The sequence below is a fragment of the Leptonychotes weddellii genome, chromosome 4, assembly GCF_054177405.1.
Source record: "Leptonychotes weddellii isolate Sample4059 chromosome 4, ASM5417740v2, whole genome shotgun sequence".
NCBI classification, from domain to species: domain Eukaryota; kingdom Metazoa; phylum Chordata; class Mammalia; order Carnivora; family Phocidae; genus Leptonychotes; species Leptonychotes weddellii.
In genome coordinates this window covers 170,575,215-170,591,009 of record NC_138372.1, presented here as the reverse complement: position 1 = coordinate 170,591,009, position 15,795 = coordinate 170,575,215, and the positions used below count along the sequence as shown (strand labels likewise).

The 15,795-nt window shown below is 61.3% G+C and overlaps 2 protein-coding genes across 4 annotated transcripts; both read left to right on the top strand.

The window, feature by feature from the left end:
* Positions 1-179: 179 nt before the first annotated feature.
* On the top strand, positions 180-1,973 carry TMEM276 (transmembrane protein 276). The gene is made up of 3 exons (XM_031017006.2): positions 180-539; positions 680-962; positions 1,168-1,973. The coding sequence occupies exons 2-3, from the start codon at positions 870-872 to the stop codon at positions 1,651-1,653; spliced, it is 579 nt and encodes a 192-aa protein (XP_030872866.1). The 5' UTR covers positions 180-539; positions 680-869; the 3' UTR covers positions 1,654-1,973.
* Positions 1,974-2,970: 997 nt separating this feature from the next.
* ZFTRAF1 (zinc finger TRAF-type and ring finger containing 1) lies at positions 2,971-15,301 on the top strand. Of its 3 annotated transcripts, none has more exons than XM_081816731.1 (5): positions 2,971-3,501; positions 10,820-11,113; positions 11,769-12,007; positions 12,723-12,934; positions 13,217-14,165. In XM_081816731.1, exons 1-5 carry the CDS (start codon positions 3,130-3,132, stop codon positions 13,396-13,398), a joined length of 1,299 nt encoding a protein of 432 aa, XP_081672857.1. In that variant the 5' UTR covers positions 2,971-3,129; the 3' UTR covers positions 13,399-14,165. The 3 variants fall into 3 exon arrangements, with proteins under 3 accessions (XP_081672857.1, XP_030896584.2, XP_081672858.1); XM_031040724.2 differs by lacking the exon at positions 13,217-14,165 and adding an exon at positions 14,535-15,301 and having other exon boundaries at positions 2,984-3,501; XM_081816732.1 differs by lacking the exons at positions 10,820-11,113; positions 13,217-14,165 and adding an exon at positions 14,535-15,301 and having other exon boundaries at positions 2,999-3,501.
* The last annotated feature ends 494 nt before the right edge of the window (positions 15,302-15,795 follow it).

The window sequence follows — 15,795 nt, the reverse complement described above, 5'->3', positions numbered from 1 at the left end:
CCTCCCAGCTCCGCCCAGACCCACTCCCCTCTCAGCCCCGCCCAGACCCCTTCACAGCCCCGCCCACACCGCTCTCAGCCCCGCCCACACCCTTCACAGCCCATTCTCCCTTCACAGCTCCGCCCTCAACCCGCCCCTTTTACTGGCCCTTCCCCTCACAGCCCCTCCCCTCACCACAGATCCCTCCAAACCACTTGGGTATCATACCCCAATCGTGGGACAGAGCTCCCTTCTAGTACCCTCTCCGCCCTCACAACCTCGTCTGGCTCTCCTAGAACGCCCCCTTCCCCAGGCCCCGCCCTCCTACCGCTCTAGCCTCCGCTCCTCTCGTTGGTTCGCGTCAGGCCAACGCTGGGCTGAAGCTGGAGATCCGGCAGCAGCCCGCGAGCGAGCGAGCGGCGGGCGGCGGAGTGGGCGACTGCGGCCTACAGCTCGCCGCTGCGTCGAGGTCTCGCAGCTCAGACGCCGCTGAGGGCCTGCGCTGTAGCTCCTTCCAGGCCAGGTTCCGAAGACGGCGCCTCCCCGAGCGCAGGAACCAGGTCGAGTGGGCCTGCGCGCGACTCTCCCCGAGGCCCGGCACCCCCACTTGGATTCCAGGGCCCCAGAACTCACGCCCACCCAGGTCAGGTTCGCTTTCTCCTGTCTTTTCCCGGCCTAACTAGGTTCTTCTTCCCCACAGTTGCGTCTAGTGGTCCCAGGGCTCCGGAAAGTTTCGATGAGCCTATCCCGACACTTAGAAATGGGGTTCTGGAACCTGGGAGTCCAGGAGAGTCGCCTTTAGGGCTCCTGGTCGCCGGCTTCTGCGTTTTCTTCCTCTCCAACGTTTTGGATCCCCTTCCAGTTTCACATTCACTACCACCCGAGGTGCCATGGCCCCCAAGCCTTGGAGTGAGTGGAGCACGACCCTGTCCCACCTGGCACTGGGAGTGGTGTCTCTGCATGCAGCCGTGCGCACTGCCCAGGTGAGTACACTGGGGTGGGGCAGGGATGTGTCCCACTTCCAAACTGCAAGGACCTGCATCAGGTCCAGTTCCCCGGATCACAGAGAGGGTGGTGGGAGGTTGAATCTGAGAGCCAGGGCTGCATGAGAACCCCAGACCTTTCCCTGCTTAAAGGAAGGTCCTGGCCTCTTTTTTCCCACACCTCCTCCTATCTTTGTGCTGACAGGCAAGTCGAGGGGCCGCTGCTGGCTTCCTGCTCCAGGCCTTGGCCTCTGCCACCATGCTGGCCCCAGGGCTGGGCACAGATGAAGACTGTCTTGCTGGAGCCTGGGTGGCCACTGTCATTGGCCTGCCCCTTCTGGCCTTCGATTTCCACTGGGTGAATGGGGACCGCTCCTCTGCCAACCTGCTCCTGGGAGGAGGGATGGTGCTAGCAGTGGCCGGTGACCACCTTGGTGCTGAGGGCCGCTCTGTGGCTAGTCAGGCAGTGGTGCTGGTGGTTGCAGTAACCATCCTCATTGTGGCCGTTTTCACAGCCAACACTTACGGAATGTGGGGGGGTGCAATGTTGGGTGCTGCAGGCCTCCTGAGCCGGCTAGAGGAAGAGAGACTGCTGCTGCTACCAAAGGAGGACATCTGTCGCTGGGCCCTGGCTGCAGGCAGTTGGGCCTACCACCAAGCCCTGCACACACAACGCCTGCAGTGGGAGTGATGTTTGGAGACAGCAAGGTGGGGCTTCTGCCCTGGCTACACGTCCCACTCCCACAGGCCTGCTCCTGTGGGCCTCTTCCCCTAGGATGGACTCTCTTGCCTCCCAAAGAGAGCTTGCTGCAGGGTGATGGATGCCTTGGTCAGGATGCTCAGGTCCCTGAGTCTGGGCACTATCCCTCTGGCTGAGTGTGGGCACTCGCCTAGACCAGAATGAAGGAGATGGGGCCCCAGGCACATGTTGGGGCCTGATGCTGGTCAGGCTGTGGTTTTGGGTCCAGAGAGAGGCTTGGTCTCCAATAAACCTTAGGGATACAGCAGGAATATGGAATCTGCCCATTCTTGAAAGGGATCGAGGGGTCCTCCACTGAGCTTTCTAAAGCTCCAGCGCAGCAACTGGTTTCCTTGTGCAAAAAAAAGGGATGTCCTGAAACTAGCCCTGGGGCCTCACTCAGCCTGACCTCCTAATTGCACCCTTGTCAGGAGGGCCCCTAGACTGAGAAGACCTAGTCCTGGACCCTGTGACATGGTCGAGCTCTGAATATCCTTGTACAGCCTGGCAGGTGGTCCTCCAGGACAGTGACCTTCACCGGCTGCCAGTTGGGGTGGAGACAGAGGAGGACTGTACTATACCTGTATTACAGCTGTCCTCAGAAATTAATATTCCCTCTCAGAGCTGACTTGACATGTACTCATTTGCCCTCAGGCCTATGCAAGGCAAGTCCTGATTTTCCAAGACCCTCACTTTCCACAGTGGACCCCTCTTCAGTTTCCAACCCCGGGATTAGGCAGGACGGTGGTTTAAATTCGGGGTCCGGAGCCCTTTCTCGGGGAGTAGCTATGCTTGGTTGCTGGGGAAGCACACCTGGTCCCACGCAAGAGGACAGGAGTGGCCCGCAGGGTTTCTCTCCTGGCGTGCACGCAAACCTGTGTTGGAGGACAAAGTCGCAAGCACACCCGACGTGGGGGCGCCCAGGAAGGCCCACCATCCGGGTGGCCTTCAGCTTGTGGGCCGCACCCTTGACGGACCGGAAGCGGCGCGCACGCCCCCAACCCCAGGATTTCCCCGCCCCGGGCGCGCGCCCCTCCGCAGGTTGCCCTGGGCCCCGCCCCCTCCCTGCCCACTTCCTGCAGGGGCGGGCCCTTGGGCGTCCTTGCGCGCCCATTGGGTCTGACGGACGTACCGTCTAGTCCTGAGCGGTGCTCCCATTGGTCCCACGTGATCACGTGACTGGGAGACCGAGGGGGCGGTGGCGGCGGCAGGGGGAGCGCGCAGCGAAAACAAAGATGGCGGCCGCGCCGGGGTCGGTGGCCGCGGCAGCTTCGGGGCGACGCGCGGGCCGGGCCCACTGAGGCGGCGGCGCAGGGAGCGGGGTTGCGGGGTCGCGGCGGCAGCGAGAGGGCGGCGGGAGCGCGCGGCGCCCCTAACCTCCAGCCGCGGGTGCGCGCCGGCACCCGCCCGCCGGGCCGACCGGCCGTGATGTCCGGCGCGGAGGAGGCCGGCGGCGGCGGGCCGGCCGCAGGGCCCGCCGGCGCCGTGCCGGCTGGGGCCGGGGTCGGGGCCGGGGTCGGGGCCGGGCCGGGGGCGGCCGCGGGGCCGGCGGCGGCAGCGGCGCTGGGCGAGGCGGCGGGGCCCGGGCTTCCGGACGAGGCGGGCCTGGCCGGCGCCCGGCAGCTGCAGGAGGTGGCCGGCGACCCAGACGCGCCGCCCAAGAAGCGGCTGCGGGCGGCCGAGGCGGCCGAGGCGGCGGCGGCGGCGGCGGCGGCGGGCAGCGGGAAGCTGGAGGAGCGGCTCTACTCGGTGCTGTGCTGCACCGTCTGCCTGGACCTGCCTAAGGCCTCCGTGTACCAGGTAGGGCCGCCGGCCCGACCCCGACCCAGCCCGGCTCCAGCCCCGCCGCGGCCGCCCCCCTCCCCCCCCACCTCGGGCACCGCGTGCCCTCGGAAGCCAGGTCTGAGCTCCGGGGCCCAGTAGTCGGGACTCCTGGCGTCTGTTCGGAAGCTTTTCATTCTCCTCCTCTCAGGACTTTATTTCCTACTCATAATCAGTTTCTTGTTCTGACTTCCCTTGTTTCTCGATTCGAATCTTTCTGCTTCTTTATTTTTCAGCCTTCCCCGCTGCCCGACCTCAACACTCCCCAGCCCCCCCTTTCAAGTTGACCCCCAAGAAAGCTGGTGACAGATGCCCCCCCACACACTCCTCAGAGTCTGTTCCCCTCATTCTTGAGCTCCCTGGACTCGGAGACCCTGGTGTTTCCTATTCACTCAAGCCCTTATTCTCTATTTTTTTTAGCAGCCACACCCCCGAAAGCTGTCTTCAAGCTTCTCTTGTATATCTTCTATCTCCCAATTGAAAGAATTCTCTTTCCGTTTTATTTTGGAAGAACACTGAAAGGACGGGATCACGTCTTTTCCCTCCTCTCTCCCTTCCCCTCATTCCCGGTCTGGATGAACCAGCTGCATGAAGCCCCAGTGTGGCTCCCTTCTCTCTTCCCAGCCTGACCGCATGCTGTGCTTTCTAGACATGCTATGCCCTAAGTTAGACTCCCACCCCATCCCACCTTATCCACACCAGGCCTGGCTTCTTAGGCTACCAGCACTCCACCCTCCTTTTTCCATGTGTCCACCCTCCTTTTTCCATGTGAGGATCCTGAGTGGTGGCTGGACTCAGTCCTTAGCCAGCCATGGTCATCAGAGAGGGTCCTTGGCCCAGGTGGATCTTCCATGTGCATCACATAGCAGCAGGGGCCACACTCTGGCCCAGGTCAGTTTGCAGTGTGCTGCCTTCTTTGTTCACTTGTCTCTCTCCACCTCAGTACCTCCTCCCCACTCTGACTTTGATACCCCTTCTTCCAAGAAGCCCTGTGAGGAATGGAACGGGTTCTCTGTCATCTTTCTTTGCACTTACAGGAGCTGGTCATAGCTGATGGGGCCTTGTTTTTCTATTACTCAAATTGGGGGCCATGGGTGAGAGGGCCATTTTTGTAGTAAGCAGCACGAGGCTAATCTGGGTTGCCATTTCCCCAGCCTCTAGATCTCCAAGTCCTTTCCTGCTTTGGCATGAGGTAGCTTAGGAGGACCCTGGTGTGCAGAGAGGAAAGAGAAGGCATTGGCAGGGAAGTGGGTTGAGTTCTTTGGGTGGAGGGTACTGCCTCTCAGCCTATCCTGGCGAGAGGCCCTAGCTCAGGAATACCATAGGTCTTCTGACCCAATTGGGGGAGTGCTTCCCATAGCCCCTCAGTCTTGGGGGTACCCCTTAGAGTTGGGCCCTTTCCAGCCCCTTTTTCCCTTGCCCATGATCTTTTGATCCTCTCAGGTGGAGGAATTCTTCCTTCCTTGGGTCTTAAATGAGAGCCCTAAAAAGCCAAGCCACCAATGGGTGGGGGGGGAGGTTCCCAGGGGAATTTGGGGGTCTCTCGTCCTGTGAGTGGGCTAGACCTGGACCTGGCATGATGACATAACAGGCCACATGGTGCTGCCTCCTGGTCCACTCAGCGCAGACCCAAAACTCTGCCTCTGGCCAGAACCACTGTGCTGGGGCCTGTGAGCCTGGCTGGTTCAAACCGGCCCACACTGCGCCGGGAGCTGAGCTCTGTCCTAGGCGGGCTGGAGGCAGGCAGCTAAGCAGCTGTGACAGAGACAGTGAAGGAGCTGAGACAGCCCTGACCTGTGGCCCTCCCCATTGCCTAATGGGCTGTGCGTAGCAGCCTCCCTGGAAACAGGCCTGCTAAGCAAGGAGAGCCCGTGATGCTAAGCTGTAGGCTCTGGTACTGGTCCCCCTGCTCCACCTCCATTCTTCCCAAAGTGACAGCCGGGCCTTGATAGGGAGTTGTTTACCTCTCATCTCTGGAGGCCTGGAGAAAGCTCTAGAACATGTGATCAGTAGCAGAGCTCTGGACTCTAGAAAGTTTGACTAGAGTCCTTCCAGGGGTTAACACTTGCTTTGGCTACTGGAAGCCGTGCCGTGGGTGGGGGCACACCTTGCTTGGATACATAGCCGTGCCCCGGAGGGCCCGAGGGATGAGCCGGAGAAAGGAGGGGCGGTTTCTGGGTGGCTCCCTACTGCATACCACCCTGGATGGGGACGTTGAGGGTAGTGGTTGGGATGGGCCTGGAGCCCTTCCTGTGCCATTGCCTGGTCCCATCTGAGCTGGGTTTACTCCCAGGAGGATTTGGTAATGAACGGCCTAGGCCCTACACACGCTGTCTCGAAACAGGCAGGCACATAGCTTTCTGTGTGTCCCTGGTTGGGGCCCACTACTGGCCGTCACCTCTTGGCCTGGGCTCAGCCCCTCCATTTTTGAGGTCCTTCTTTGGTGAGCTGTGTTGACTGGCCGTTTCTGGTGGGCTGCTCTCAGGCCTGTGATGTGTTCCGTTCTCTGTTTCTACCAGCAGCATTTCTCCTGACCCCACCAGGACACACGGCTTGTGTCTGGGGATTGTCTCAGATGGTGCCCAGCTCTGGGGTGAGGAAAATAGTCAGGGCCCATGGTGAGCCCTGTGCGCTGTGCCTGGCTGAGGCTGTGGGGGACAGCTCCATGGGCCCCTAGAGTTGGCTGAGTGCATGGTGACTTGAGAGCTTGCCCTTTGGCCACCAGACCCCACCTCCATGCCACCAGGGGAGCGGTGGTGGCGGGCAGAGCTCGCTTGCACAGACTTACCCACCTGTTTCTGAGTCTGAGCCCTACATGGCTGGCTCTCCCACACATCTAGCTCGTCAAGCCACACACACCTGGGCTGGAACTTGCTTTCGTGTAAGAGCAAGGCAGTCATGCAAATGGTTTTCACCACGGCCTACTTTAAGTTAGGTCAGGTCAGGGACGGAGTGGGTACAGCAGGTGCTAGCTTTGATGTTCTTTGTGCGGGTGTTGGGTGTGGCCTTGGTGACCGGCCCTGCAGGGTATGGGGCCACTTTCCAGAGTCCCAGGCAGCCACTGGGGCAGGCAGGTGGGGGCAGGAGGGCTGGAGTTGGAGCAGGGATACTCATGCAGGGTGGGCAACAGGGCATCTGCCGTACATGCAGAACTGTCGCACCAGGGCAGTGTGACCTGCCCCCCACTCCCCCCCGCCCTGTGTGTCTGAGTGCCTTTTCTGGAGGAAATAGCCTTGGTGGTGCCTGGAACATTGAAACTGCAGCCCGATCTTCCCGGGCTCTCCCCCAGCCTTTCACACAAGGCCCGATGTGTTGTCCGCGTGATATACCTGGTAGGACCCCGGACCGGCGTCTGGAGGGAGGGCGACCTAGCTCCGCCACCCCTCACCACACTCAGCCAGAAGAGTTCCTGTGACCCCCGCCCCCCGTCGGGAAGGAGTAGTCAGGGGGGTGTCACAGGATGCGGCCCCTGAGTGGCTTTGTGGCCTGCCAGCAGCACACCCCCTCCTCCCAGGGTGCCCTCTCCCTACTCCTCCTTTTTTTCTAGGGCCCCACAGAGGCAGTAGCCCCATGCTGTGGCCATCCTCTCTGCCTGCGACAGGACGCTTGTCCTCACTTGACTGGGGCTCTTGCCAGTTTCTGCCCTGTGGGAGGGCTGGGTATGTCTTGCTGTGCCTCTCACCCCTGAGGTCTCCTGTCTCCACCAGGACTCGGCTCAGTCAGGCCCGGGAAACTGGTTACGTGATTGGCAGTCATGTTGGTAAAAGGCCTAGGAAGCAGGGGTGGGCCCATCTTTGCCCAGGCCCCAGCCAGTGTGGTCGCAGGCCTTGGGGAGCCCCCAGTGGTTGTCAGCATGCCTGGTGCTGCAGGCTCTGTTCAAAGTGATGTTTAGGGAATCCCCCATGAGGCTGCCCACCCAGCTGGCCTGGGATCCTCTTCCCTAGCTCCTGGCTCTTGTTTTGAGGTAAGAAAGGTGGCAGAATAGAGCTCCAAAACAAGAGCATAGAGAGGAGAAAGTTTCTGAACCCTGGCTACATGAGAAGCTGTATTTTTTTGTGGTGGTTACTTGTCATTTGAGTTGCCTTTCAATCCGGCGTATCTACATTCTGAACAAGAACCTGGCTATGGGAATGACTGGTTCCCCCCCCGAGTCCTGACTCTTGAGGTGTGATATCAGGAGCTGTTGGTCCAGGACTTCAAACCCAAAACCCAGTGGCGTGTTAGAGTCCTGGCTGTAAAGCTGCATTTCTTGGACACGGCAAGATCTCTTCTTAATTCCCTTGAATAAAGAGATTGAGGAGACCTCAGGCCAAACATCAGGGACGTGGGGTGCCCTGCAGCTCTCATGAGCATGGTGAGAGGGACCTCCAGCTGGGCTGAGCAGCAGTTTTGGGGTTAGTGCCCTAGCTGTCCTTTGGAGGGTGGGCTGCTCACATGGGCCTAGGTGCCAAGCCTTCCTGGAGCCCCCAGCGTTTGAGGGGACCATGTACTTCAGGCTTAAAAGAGGGCCTAAAAGGCCTATTGACCAAGGCTTGGTTTCCAGGAGTTGGGGGGGGGTGGTATTTTCTAAGGTGCTTTTACAGCCCAAGGCCTGGAGTCAGGGCTCCTCCCCATGAGTTTGGACGGTACATTCAGCTTCCCCTTAGCCCAGGGGGGACGCTGGCCTGGGTGCACGTGGGCTGCCTGTGGCCAGGTAGAGGGAGAGGTTGCTGGGTGGTGTCCTGAGAGGGCAGGTACAAATGTCCGCTCCTGGGCCATTTGCGGAGGGGCTTGGGGGATATTGCTGTGGCTTGGGTGGGGCTGGGGCCTCCCGGGGTGAGGGAGGAGCTTTTGCTGAAATCACATTCTTGTGCCAGGAGTCCTTTCTGAGGCTCTGCAGGTGGGGGCCATGTGAGGGGCTGGCCAGGCTCTGCTGTGTGGTAGCCGTGGTGGGTGTTTCTTCTGTTCCTGTCACGTGCTGGGGGCTGAGCCATGCTGTCATACGTTTCCCACCCCATCTCTTCAGCACATGATGAGGCCAGTCCTGTCTTTTGTCACTTTCTGTGCCTGAGGAAAGTGAGGCCCAGAGAAGAAAGCAAGAAGCCCAGGGTCATGCTGCTGGTGATCTGTAGGCTAGAGATTGAGCCAGCATCTGTCCTGGGAAGCCCTACAATGTTCTGGATTGGGGTGCCCCTCTTCCTGCTCCTCCTACCAGCAGGATCTTCCTGGCAGCCTGGGTGAGCGCTGCAGGAGCTGCTGCTTGGGGTACCCAGGTTCTTGGGGGCTTGGCTCTAGCATGTGGAGTGGGGCATTCTGGCCTGCCCTAGCTGTCCATTGGAGGCTTGGCCTGCAGCTGGCATTGTGCAGAGCCCTCTGGGAGCCAGGTTCCGGCCGGGCAAGTCAGGGTAGGTACAGTCCAGCCCGGCCGCTGAGGAGGCTAAGTCTGCATTACCAATTGGCCAGGCCTGCATGTGGAGTCGGAGTCTTGCTCAGGAGGTCGAGGAGGACCTGGATAGCGGGGAGGGCTCTGGAGCATGGTGATCCACCCTGCTGTGGACAGACCACCTGGGCTGGATGTCATCTGGGCCCAGACCAGCCACCTGGTTTTTACCCAAGAACACCCCTCGGGTAACTGGTGAGGTGCTGGCCGCATGTGGACGTCCGCTTGTCCCTTGGCTGAGCCAGTAGCACTCTGCAGCATCTTGCTGGCTCACTGACTTCCATCTCACAACTGAGCTGTTGGGGCCTAAGGGGCAGTGACCCTACCTTTCCCCAGAGGACGGCAAGGGTCAGTACGGCTTTTCCATGGCGTCCTGTCACCGAAGCCTGTGTTGCATCTAAAAGCTCCAGGAGGAAGGGGGTGAGAGCTAGCTTGGATGTTCCTGCAGCCCACAGGCTCTAGAAGAGACCTGCTGGGAGGGGTATGCAGGTCACCCCTCTGCACCAGAGTAGTGGACTTTCAGGGCAGTGCTGGGAGGTAGGTGTCATGTACTTGGCAACCTTGGTGTTCCTCAGGAGGCTCTAGGACTCCATCCAAGTCTCTCACCCTTAACCCCACACCCTGGCTGGGCCACCTTGAGATAGAAGAGAAGCCAGGTGAGTTCTGTTGCTGTTCTGCTCAGGCGAGTGGTAGCTGCAGAGCTGGGCCCTGCCCAGGTAGCCTCTCACCAGAAGGCATCGAGAACCAGAGTCTGTGGTGTGGGGCCCCCAGGCCATGGGTCCCAGGGTTGGCATCCTGCAGGCCCTGGAAGTAAAGGGCCTTGGTGTCCAGCCAGGCATCCTCGTTGGAGGTGCCAGGCAGTGGTTGTGGGGGCACCCTGAAGTTGTGGGGTCCAGGGGGCACCCTGAAGTTTCCTCCTCCCGTGACTCAGTCGTTAGTGAGCCTGAGCACCGTCCTTCTATGCCTCTGCAAGCTGCAGCAGTCTTCTCTTGGGGGCTGTGGTTTGGCGAAGCCAGGTCTCTGCCGGGCTCAGGCCCCTGGCGGGGGCTGTGATTAAGCACATGCCCTGGGCCCTTGGTCTCTGCCTCCCACCGGGTGGAGGGGGCCTGTGGTGTTTGTGTCCCCTGCCCTCCCCTTCACCCACCGCATCTCTGGCTTCTCCATTGACCCCTGGGGGTGGACAGGGTAGCCTGCTGTTCTCGTGAGCAGGCCTCAGCTCATCCCAGCTGCTTCTGGGAGTCCCCACCCCTGCCAGCCCATGTGTCCAAAGCTGGCACTGGTCCACCCCTGCCAGGCCCTTTTCCTCCAAACCTGAGCCCAGCCAGCTCCCCTTCCTCCTCTTGCACATTTTAATTTTTGGCCTGACTTAGAAATGGAGATTTTTAGCACGGATAGTCTGTGGTGTTTGTGTGGACATGGATTCTGTAAATGAGGCCTTTGTCCCCAGCCCTCCCACCTGCACTGGTCCTTAGCACGTAAGCCCCATCACTCACTAGCCCCCAGGGCCAGCACACAGGTGCCAAGAGCTCCCTCGGCCTCCCACAGCTCCTCAGCTCAGGGTGCGCAGACCCCTGAAATGATGGGATGGCAGCTGGTGTTGACCGAGGATCCCATGTGTGTGGGTGTGGCCAGGCCTCTACTGCACTGCAGCTGCCCTCAGAAGTGCCCTGGACCTCGGGGGAAGCTTGTGGCCCAGTGGCTTTCTGGAGGTTTGCCCCGGCTGGGGAGCCCAGGCCGGCAGCTGGTGAGGCCTGTGACAGCGTCATCTGCCCGCTCACCCTCAGCTGGCTGCAGGAGAGTCTCCAAGTGGAAATCCAGCTACCCTCAGCAGAACCCCCACATGCCCCTCACAGCGTTCCCTGACCTCTGCCCCTGCAGGTTCTTACCAGCCAGGGCCAGGCCTGGGGATCTGTGTCTGCCCGAGGGGACGCTCAGCTCAAGTCTTTGCTCTTGTATCTCGGTGGGTCTCTCCTACCCCTGGAGGGCCGGGCCCACAGCCTGTGTACTTCCCTGAACGGCACCACGAGGGCACTCAGGATGTGCCTGTGGAACCAGAGGCCCGCTGTCCGCGTGCGCATGGACTCCCGGCATGGGCACGTTGCCCACAGGCAGTGTCTGGGCCTCAGATCTGCAGGCTCCCAAAGGAAGGGGGCCTGCCTCCTACTGACCCAGGTCAGCAGTGTGTCCTGCCGGTAGCCCCCGTTCTCTCGTCCAGGCATACACCGTGCCCACACACCCTTGTCCCAGGCCAGCTGGGTCTCCCCACCCACCCCAGCTCGGTGCCAGTAGCCTGCAGGAAGGTCCCCATGCGACGCCAGGCTCACTGGGTGATGGCAGCTGCCTTCTCACCTGGGCTGGAGTGGAGGGGCCAGGCCCCCAGCACGGGGGAGCAGTGTCTGCTCCTACTCGGCAGCTTCTGGCTAAGTGCCGCTGCCGTGCTCAGACAAGAGTCTGTGTTCCTGTAGGTGTCCCGAAGTCAGGGCCTCTGGGGGACCCCTGACACAGTCCCTGGCCCCTGGGATGGGAAAAGGCTCCAAGCCCCAGCGTGGCCAAACCAGTCACCGCTTGTGGGTCTCCCTCAGTGGAGGTCTGTCACCTCTGCAAGCCACCAAGGGCTCCCTTTGAGTCACCTGCCTCTCCACAGGAACCCCATTGGCCACGTCTTTGCCATGTTCCACGGAAAAGGCCCGTTCCTCCTGAGCAGTGGCTCTGTTTGCCTCTCCTGGCCAGCAGGCCCTTTTGCAGCTGGAGCCAGCGGGGCAGGCTGGTGGTGCGTGTGTGCACGTCCTACAGGTCTGTGAGCTCATCTCCCTTTCCTTCTTCGCAGTGTACTAACGGTCACTTGATGTGCGCTGGCTGTTTTATCCACCTACTAGCAGATGCCCGGCTGAAGGAGGAGCAGGCCACATGCCCTAACTGTCGTTGTGAGATCAGTAAGAGCCTCTGCTGCCGCAACCTGGCTGTGGAGAAAGCCGTGAGCGAGCTGCCCTCCGAGTGTGGCTTCTGCCTGCGCCAGTTTCCCCGCTCCCTCCTGGAGAGGCACCAGAAAGAGGAGTGCCAGGACAGGTAACCTCCTGGGCCGGCCTGCCCGCCGGAGGTTTAGCCACATGTGTGGGGCCCAGGATGGGGCTGGAGGCCACCCTGGTGCAGGCGAGGCCCCAGAATGTGGGATATTCTGGTTGGTCTTTGTTGCCCTGGCCCTGGGTTCTGCACACATAGCCCAGTGACAACCTGGAGGGAATGGGCCAGGGTGAAGCTGCTCGGGGCCCAGGCCCTGGAGGGGAGCAGGGGTGGGCCCCACAGAGGGCAGGGGGCTGTGATCTGGACCCAGTGGCTGTTTGGACATCACCCTGGCTCTCCCAGGTTCTCTGGCTGCATGGGGACCTCTTAGAGGCTCTCTGTCCTTGGCCAGCTCTGGGAGCTCAGCGTGAAGCTGCATGGACACCCTAATAACCCAGTCCCTGCTGGCTGGCCCTGCTGTCTGCCAGTGGTCAGGCCAGCGAACCTCACATAGAGCGAAGCTGCATAGGGTCCAAGACCATGGTCAGTGGCCACTGTTGCCAAGCAAGAGAGTCCTCCCAGCAAAGGGTGTAGGTGGCATGTATATTCACAGCTCTCACGTGCTCCTTTTCTCTCAGTCTCTCCCACACACTCCGACCCCTTCCTGGGGGCTGGCACACGGTGGATATGTCCTTCAAGGTGTAATTTGTATGAGCAGGGCTGGGCAGAGCCACCTCCCACAGGGCGCAGGCTGTGACCACGGTGCTCGCCTCCTCCCCAGGGTGACCCAGTGCAAATATAAGCGCATCGGCTGCCCGTGGCATGGCCCCTTCCACGAGCTGACGGTGCATGAGGCTGCGTGTGCCCACCCAACCAAGACGGGCAACGAGCTGATGGAGATCCTAGACGAGATGGACCAGAGCCACCGCAAGGAGATGCAGCTCTACAACAGCATCTTTAGCCTGCTCAGCTTTGAGAAGATCGGTTACACAGGTGAGGCGCCCCGCCACCCACTGCATGCCACACAGGCTGGGGGCGGGGGGGTGGGCGGCGGCTGGGAGCCTGGGGAGCAGTGCGCTCTGAGCAGTGGGCACAGGCCATGCTGGAAGGCCAGGCTGTGGACAAGCTTTTGGTGAATGGGAGGACACCTTTGGGGAGAAGACGTGCCAGAGGCCAAGCAGGGGAGGGGCCGGGGCAGGACCCCGGGGGCACCTGCATGGCTCTCAGAGGCCCTCTCACCTGTCCTCCCCTCCCTGGGCCTGCCTCCCTAACAAGGTGGCATCCTGCTGCGTGGGGCTGCACAGCCCTTGGGACAGTCAGTGTCTAAGCGGAAGGTGGGTGTGTCTTGGAGGGCCCAGCGGCTAGGGGCCTGCCCTGCGGAGCCAAAGGCAAGAAGAGCACTCAGCACATCCGGTCCTGCCTGCAGGCAGTTACTGCAGTGGCCACGGGTCTCCTGAGGCCATCAAGAAGATGCTCAGGGGCAGGGCTCCTGAATGAGCTGAGGGTGCTCAGCTCAAAATGCAGAGCTGGGAGTGGACGCCCAGGGACGGGCAGGCTGGACCACGCTCAGGCCCGCTGGATCTCATGGGCTCGCCTGGCCACTGCCACTGCTTTTGGACATGCTGGGGAGCAGGAACCAGGCCAGGGCCTGGTCCAGATACAGAGAACAGCAAGAAGCACCTGCTGACACTGGGGCCACTCAGGGAGACTACAGCCCTCTACTGCTCAGCCCACACCAGGCAGCCGGCTCAGAGCATCAAGGGCGGTCACAGGCAACCAGTCACGCCATGCTGCCTGGACTAGGCCTGGCTAGGTGTGGGCCTGCACAGGCCTGAGAGCGAAGGGCCCCGCAGCCTCAGCAGCAGAAGGTCGTGGCCCCTGGTTAGTTGCAGCCTCAGCTGCCCTGCTGGGCGCCATGGCACAAACAGTCCAGGCCAGGCCTCGTGGGTCTGGGCGGGCTGAGGCATCATGATGGTGGCGGTGGCCGGGCAGGGACCCCCGTCCACGCAGGAAGGACTGGCCACCTCCGTGGAGGGACTCGGGGGCCGTGGGCCCCGGGCTGTGCTGAGAGAACTGTGTGACAGGAGCCCAGCAATGGGCCACACGCCAGCGCTCTGCCTTGCGCCCCACGCAGGCTACGTGCCGCCCGCCCGCCCGCCCGCCCGCCCGCCGGCTTTTCTGGCAGCTCTGTATCAGAACCAATAAAGTGCACTTGTTCTCAGAACGCATCCTGTCTGTGTGTCTGCTTACCCACGCCCCTTGGGTGGGCCTCCCTCTGCCTGGGCTGGGCCCTGGGGGCGGGGCAAAGAGGGAGGCCAGCGAGGGTCGGGCGCTCACTCCCTTCAGCCTCCGGACTCCCTGCAGCTAATGCGTGTTACTTCTGTTTGTAGTTCTTTCCCCCAAGCTTGAGTACGCCTCCATTTGCCATAATTGCGTTTGATTAGCCTTGTGACCAGTAGAGCACGCTGTGTCCTCCTGGTAAGTTGCCTTCCTCCCTGGCTGAGCCTTTGTCCTCGCTCGGCCTCTGGAAGGCGCCGCCCCCGGCCCCGCCCACACTGACTGCCGGCTCTTCCCGGCCTGTCTGTCTCCACAGAGGTCCAGTTTCGGCCGTACCGCACGGATGACTTCATCACACGCCTGTACTACGAGACGCCGAGGTTCACGGTGCTGAACCAGACGTGGGTCCTGAAGGCGCGCGTGAACGACTCGGAGCGTAACCCCAACCTGTCGTGCAAGCGCACACTCTCCTTCCAGCTTCTCCTCAAGAGCAAGGTCACGGCGCCCCTGGAGTGCTCCTTCCTGCTGCTCAAGGGTCCCTATGATGATGTGAAGATCAGCCCGGTCATCTACCACTTTGTCTTCACCAACGAGAGCAACGAGACGGACTACGTGCCACTGCCCATCGTCGACTCGGTGGAGTGCAACAAGCTGCTGGCCGCCAAGAACATCAACCTGCGGCTCTTCCTGTTCCAGATACAGAAGTAGGCGGCTCTGCTGTGCTGCCCACGCCTGCCCAGCGGCGGCTTCGCCGTGATGTGTGACCATCTGAGCAACGGAGGAGGAGGAGTGAATGCGAACGTTGGGAAAGTCTGCATGCGTGTGCGAAGGCGTGAGTGCTCACGCCTCGCCCTCTGCCCCGCCTCCCCTGTCCCAGACACCGGAGGCTGGGCCACCTGCAGAGGAAACGGTGGCTCAGGGACACCATGGGGCTAAGCCCAGTGGCCACGCCCTGGCCCCCAGTGGCGCAGTGGGGCGCACCGTCTGCTCTGGGCCGTGCTCGGCCCCTGGGCCGGGCTCGGGGAGCACGCTGACTTCAGACGGCATATTTGATTGCAATTAAAAAGGCACCCTTGTTTCCTACTTTCTGTTTTGTTTGAGGGAAAGGCGTAGCTGCGATTGGACATTGGGGGAGCTTTGATTTGGCCTGGGGGTCAGAGCCCAAAGGTCCTTGTCACTACACCTCCATGTACACCCACCACCAGAGCCGGGGTCTTGCCGCGGCCCCAGCGCACCCCCCACCCCACCAGCTGCCCCAGAGGGGCAGGACTTGGCCACCCAGGCTCAGCAGATGCTTCGGAATGCAGGGTGAAATTCTGTCTCTTCCCAGGAAAAAAATTAAACTCTTTACAGGCTCTTCTATAAGTTATGAAATTTGGCAAGAGAAAATCTATTTTGTGTATTCAGCCTTGAGGGCACAGCATCCCCAGCCTGTGAGGGAAGCTGTGGGTGGGGGCTGCTGGTGATAAGCTAGCCTGGCTGGGGGAGGGTTTGAGTGGGCCGGCCATCCCCCATGCTGCTGGCCCTGTGTCTGGGGGGGCCCCCCACAGAGGTCAGTCCTTGGGCAACCTGGTTTC

Coding starts and splice junctions, on each gene's coding strand:
- TMEM276 (XM_031017006.2), top strand. CDS start 870: ATGGCCCCCAAGCCTTGGAGTGAGTGGAGCACGACCCTGTCCCACCTG. Junction 963..1,167: donor CAGCCGTGCGCACTGCCCAG/GTGAGTACACTG, acceptor TTGTGCTGACAG/GCAAGTCGAGGGGCCGCTGC.
- ZFTRAF1 (XM_031040724.2), top strand. CDS start 3,130: ATGTCCGGCGCGGAGGAGGCCGGCGGCGGCGGGCCGGCCGCAGGGCCC. Junction 3,502..10,819: donor CTAAGGCCTCCGTGTACCAG/GTAGGGCCGCCG, acceptor CTGCCCCTGCAG/GTTCTTACCAGCCAGGGCCA. Junction 12,935..14,534: donor TGAGAAGATCGGTTACACAG/GTGAGGCGCCCC, acceptor CTGTCTCCACAG/AGGTCCAGTTTCGGCCGTAC.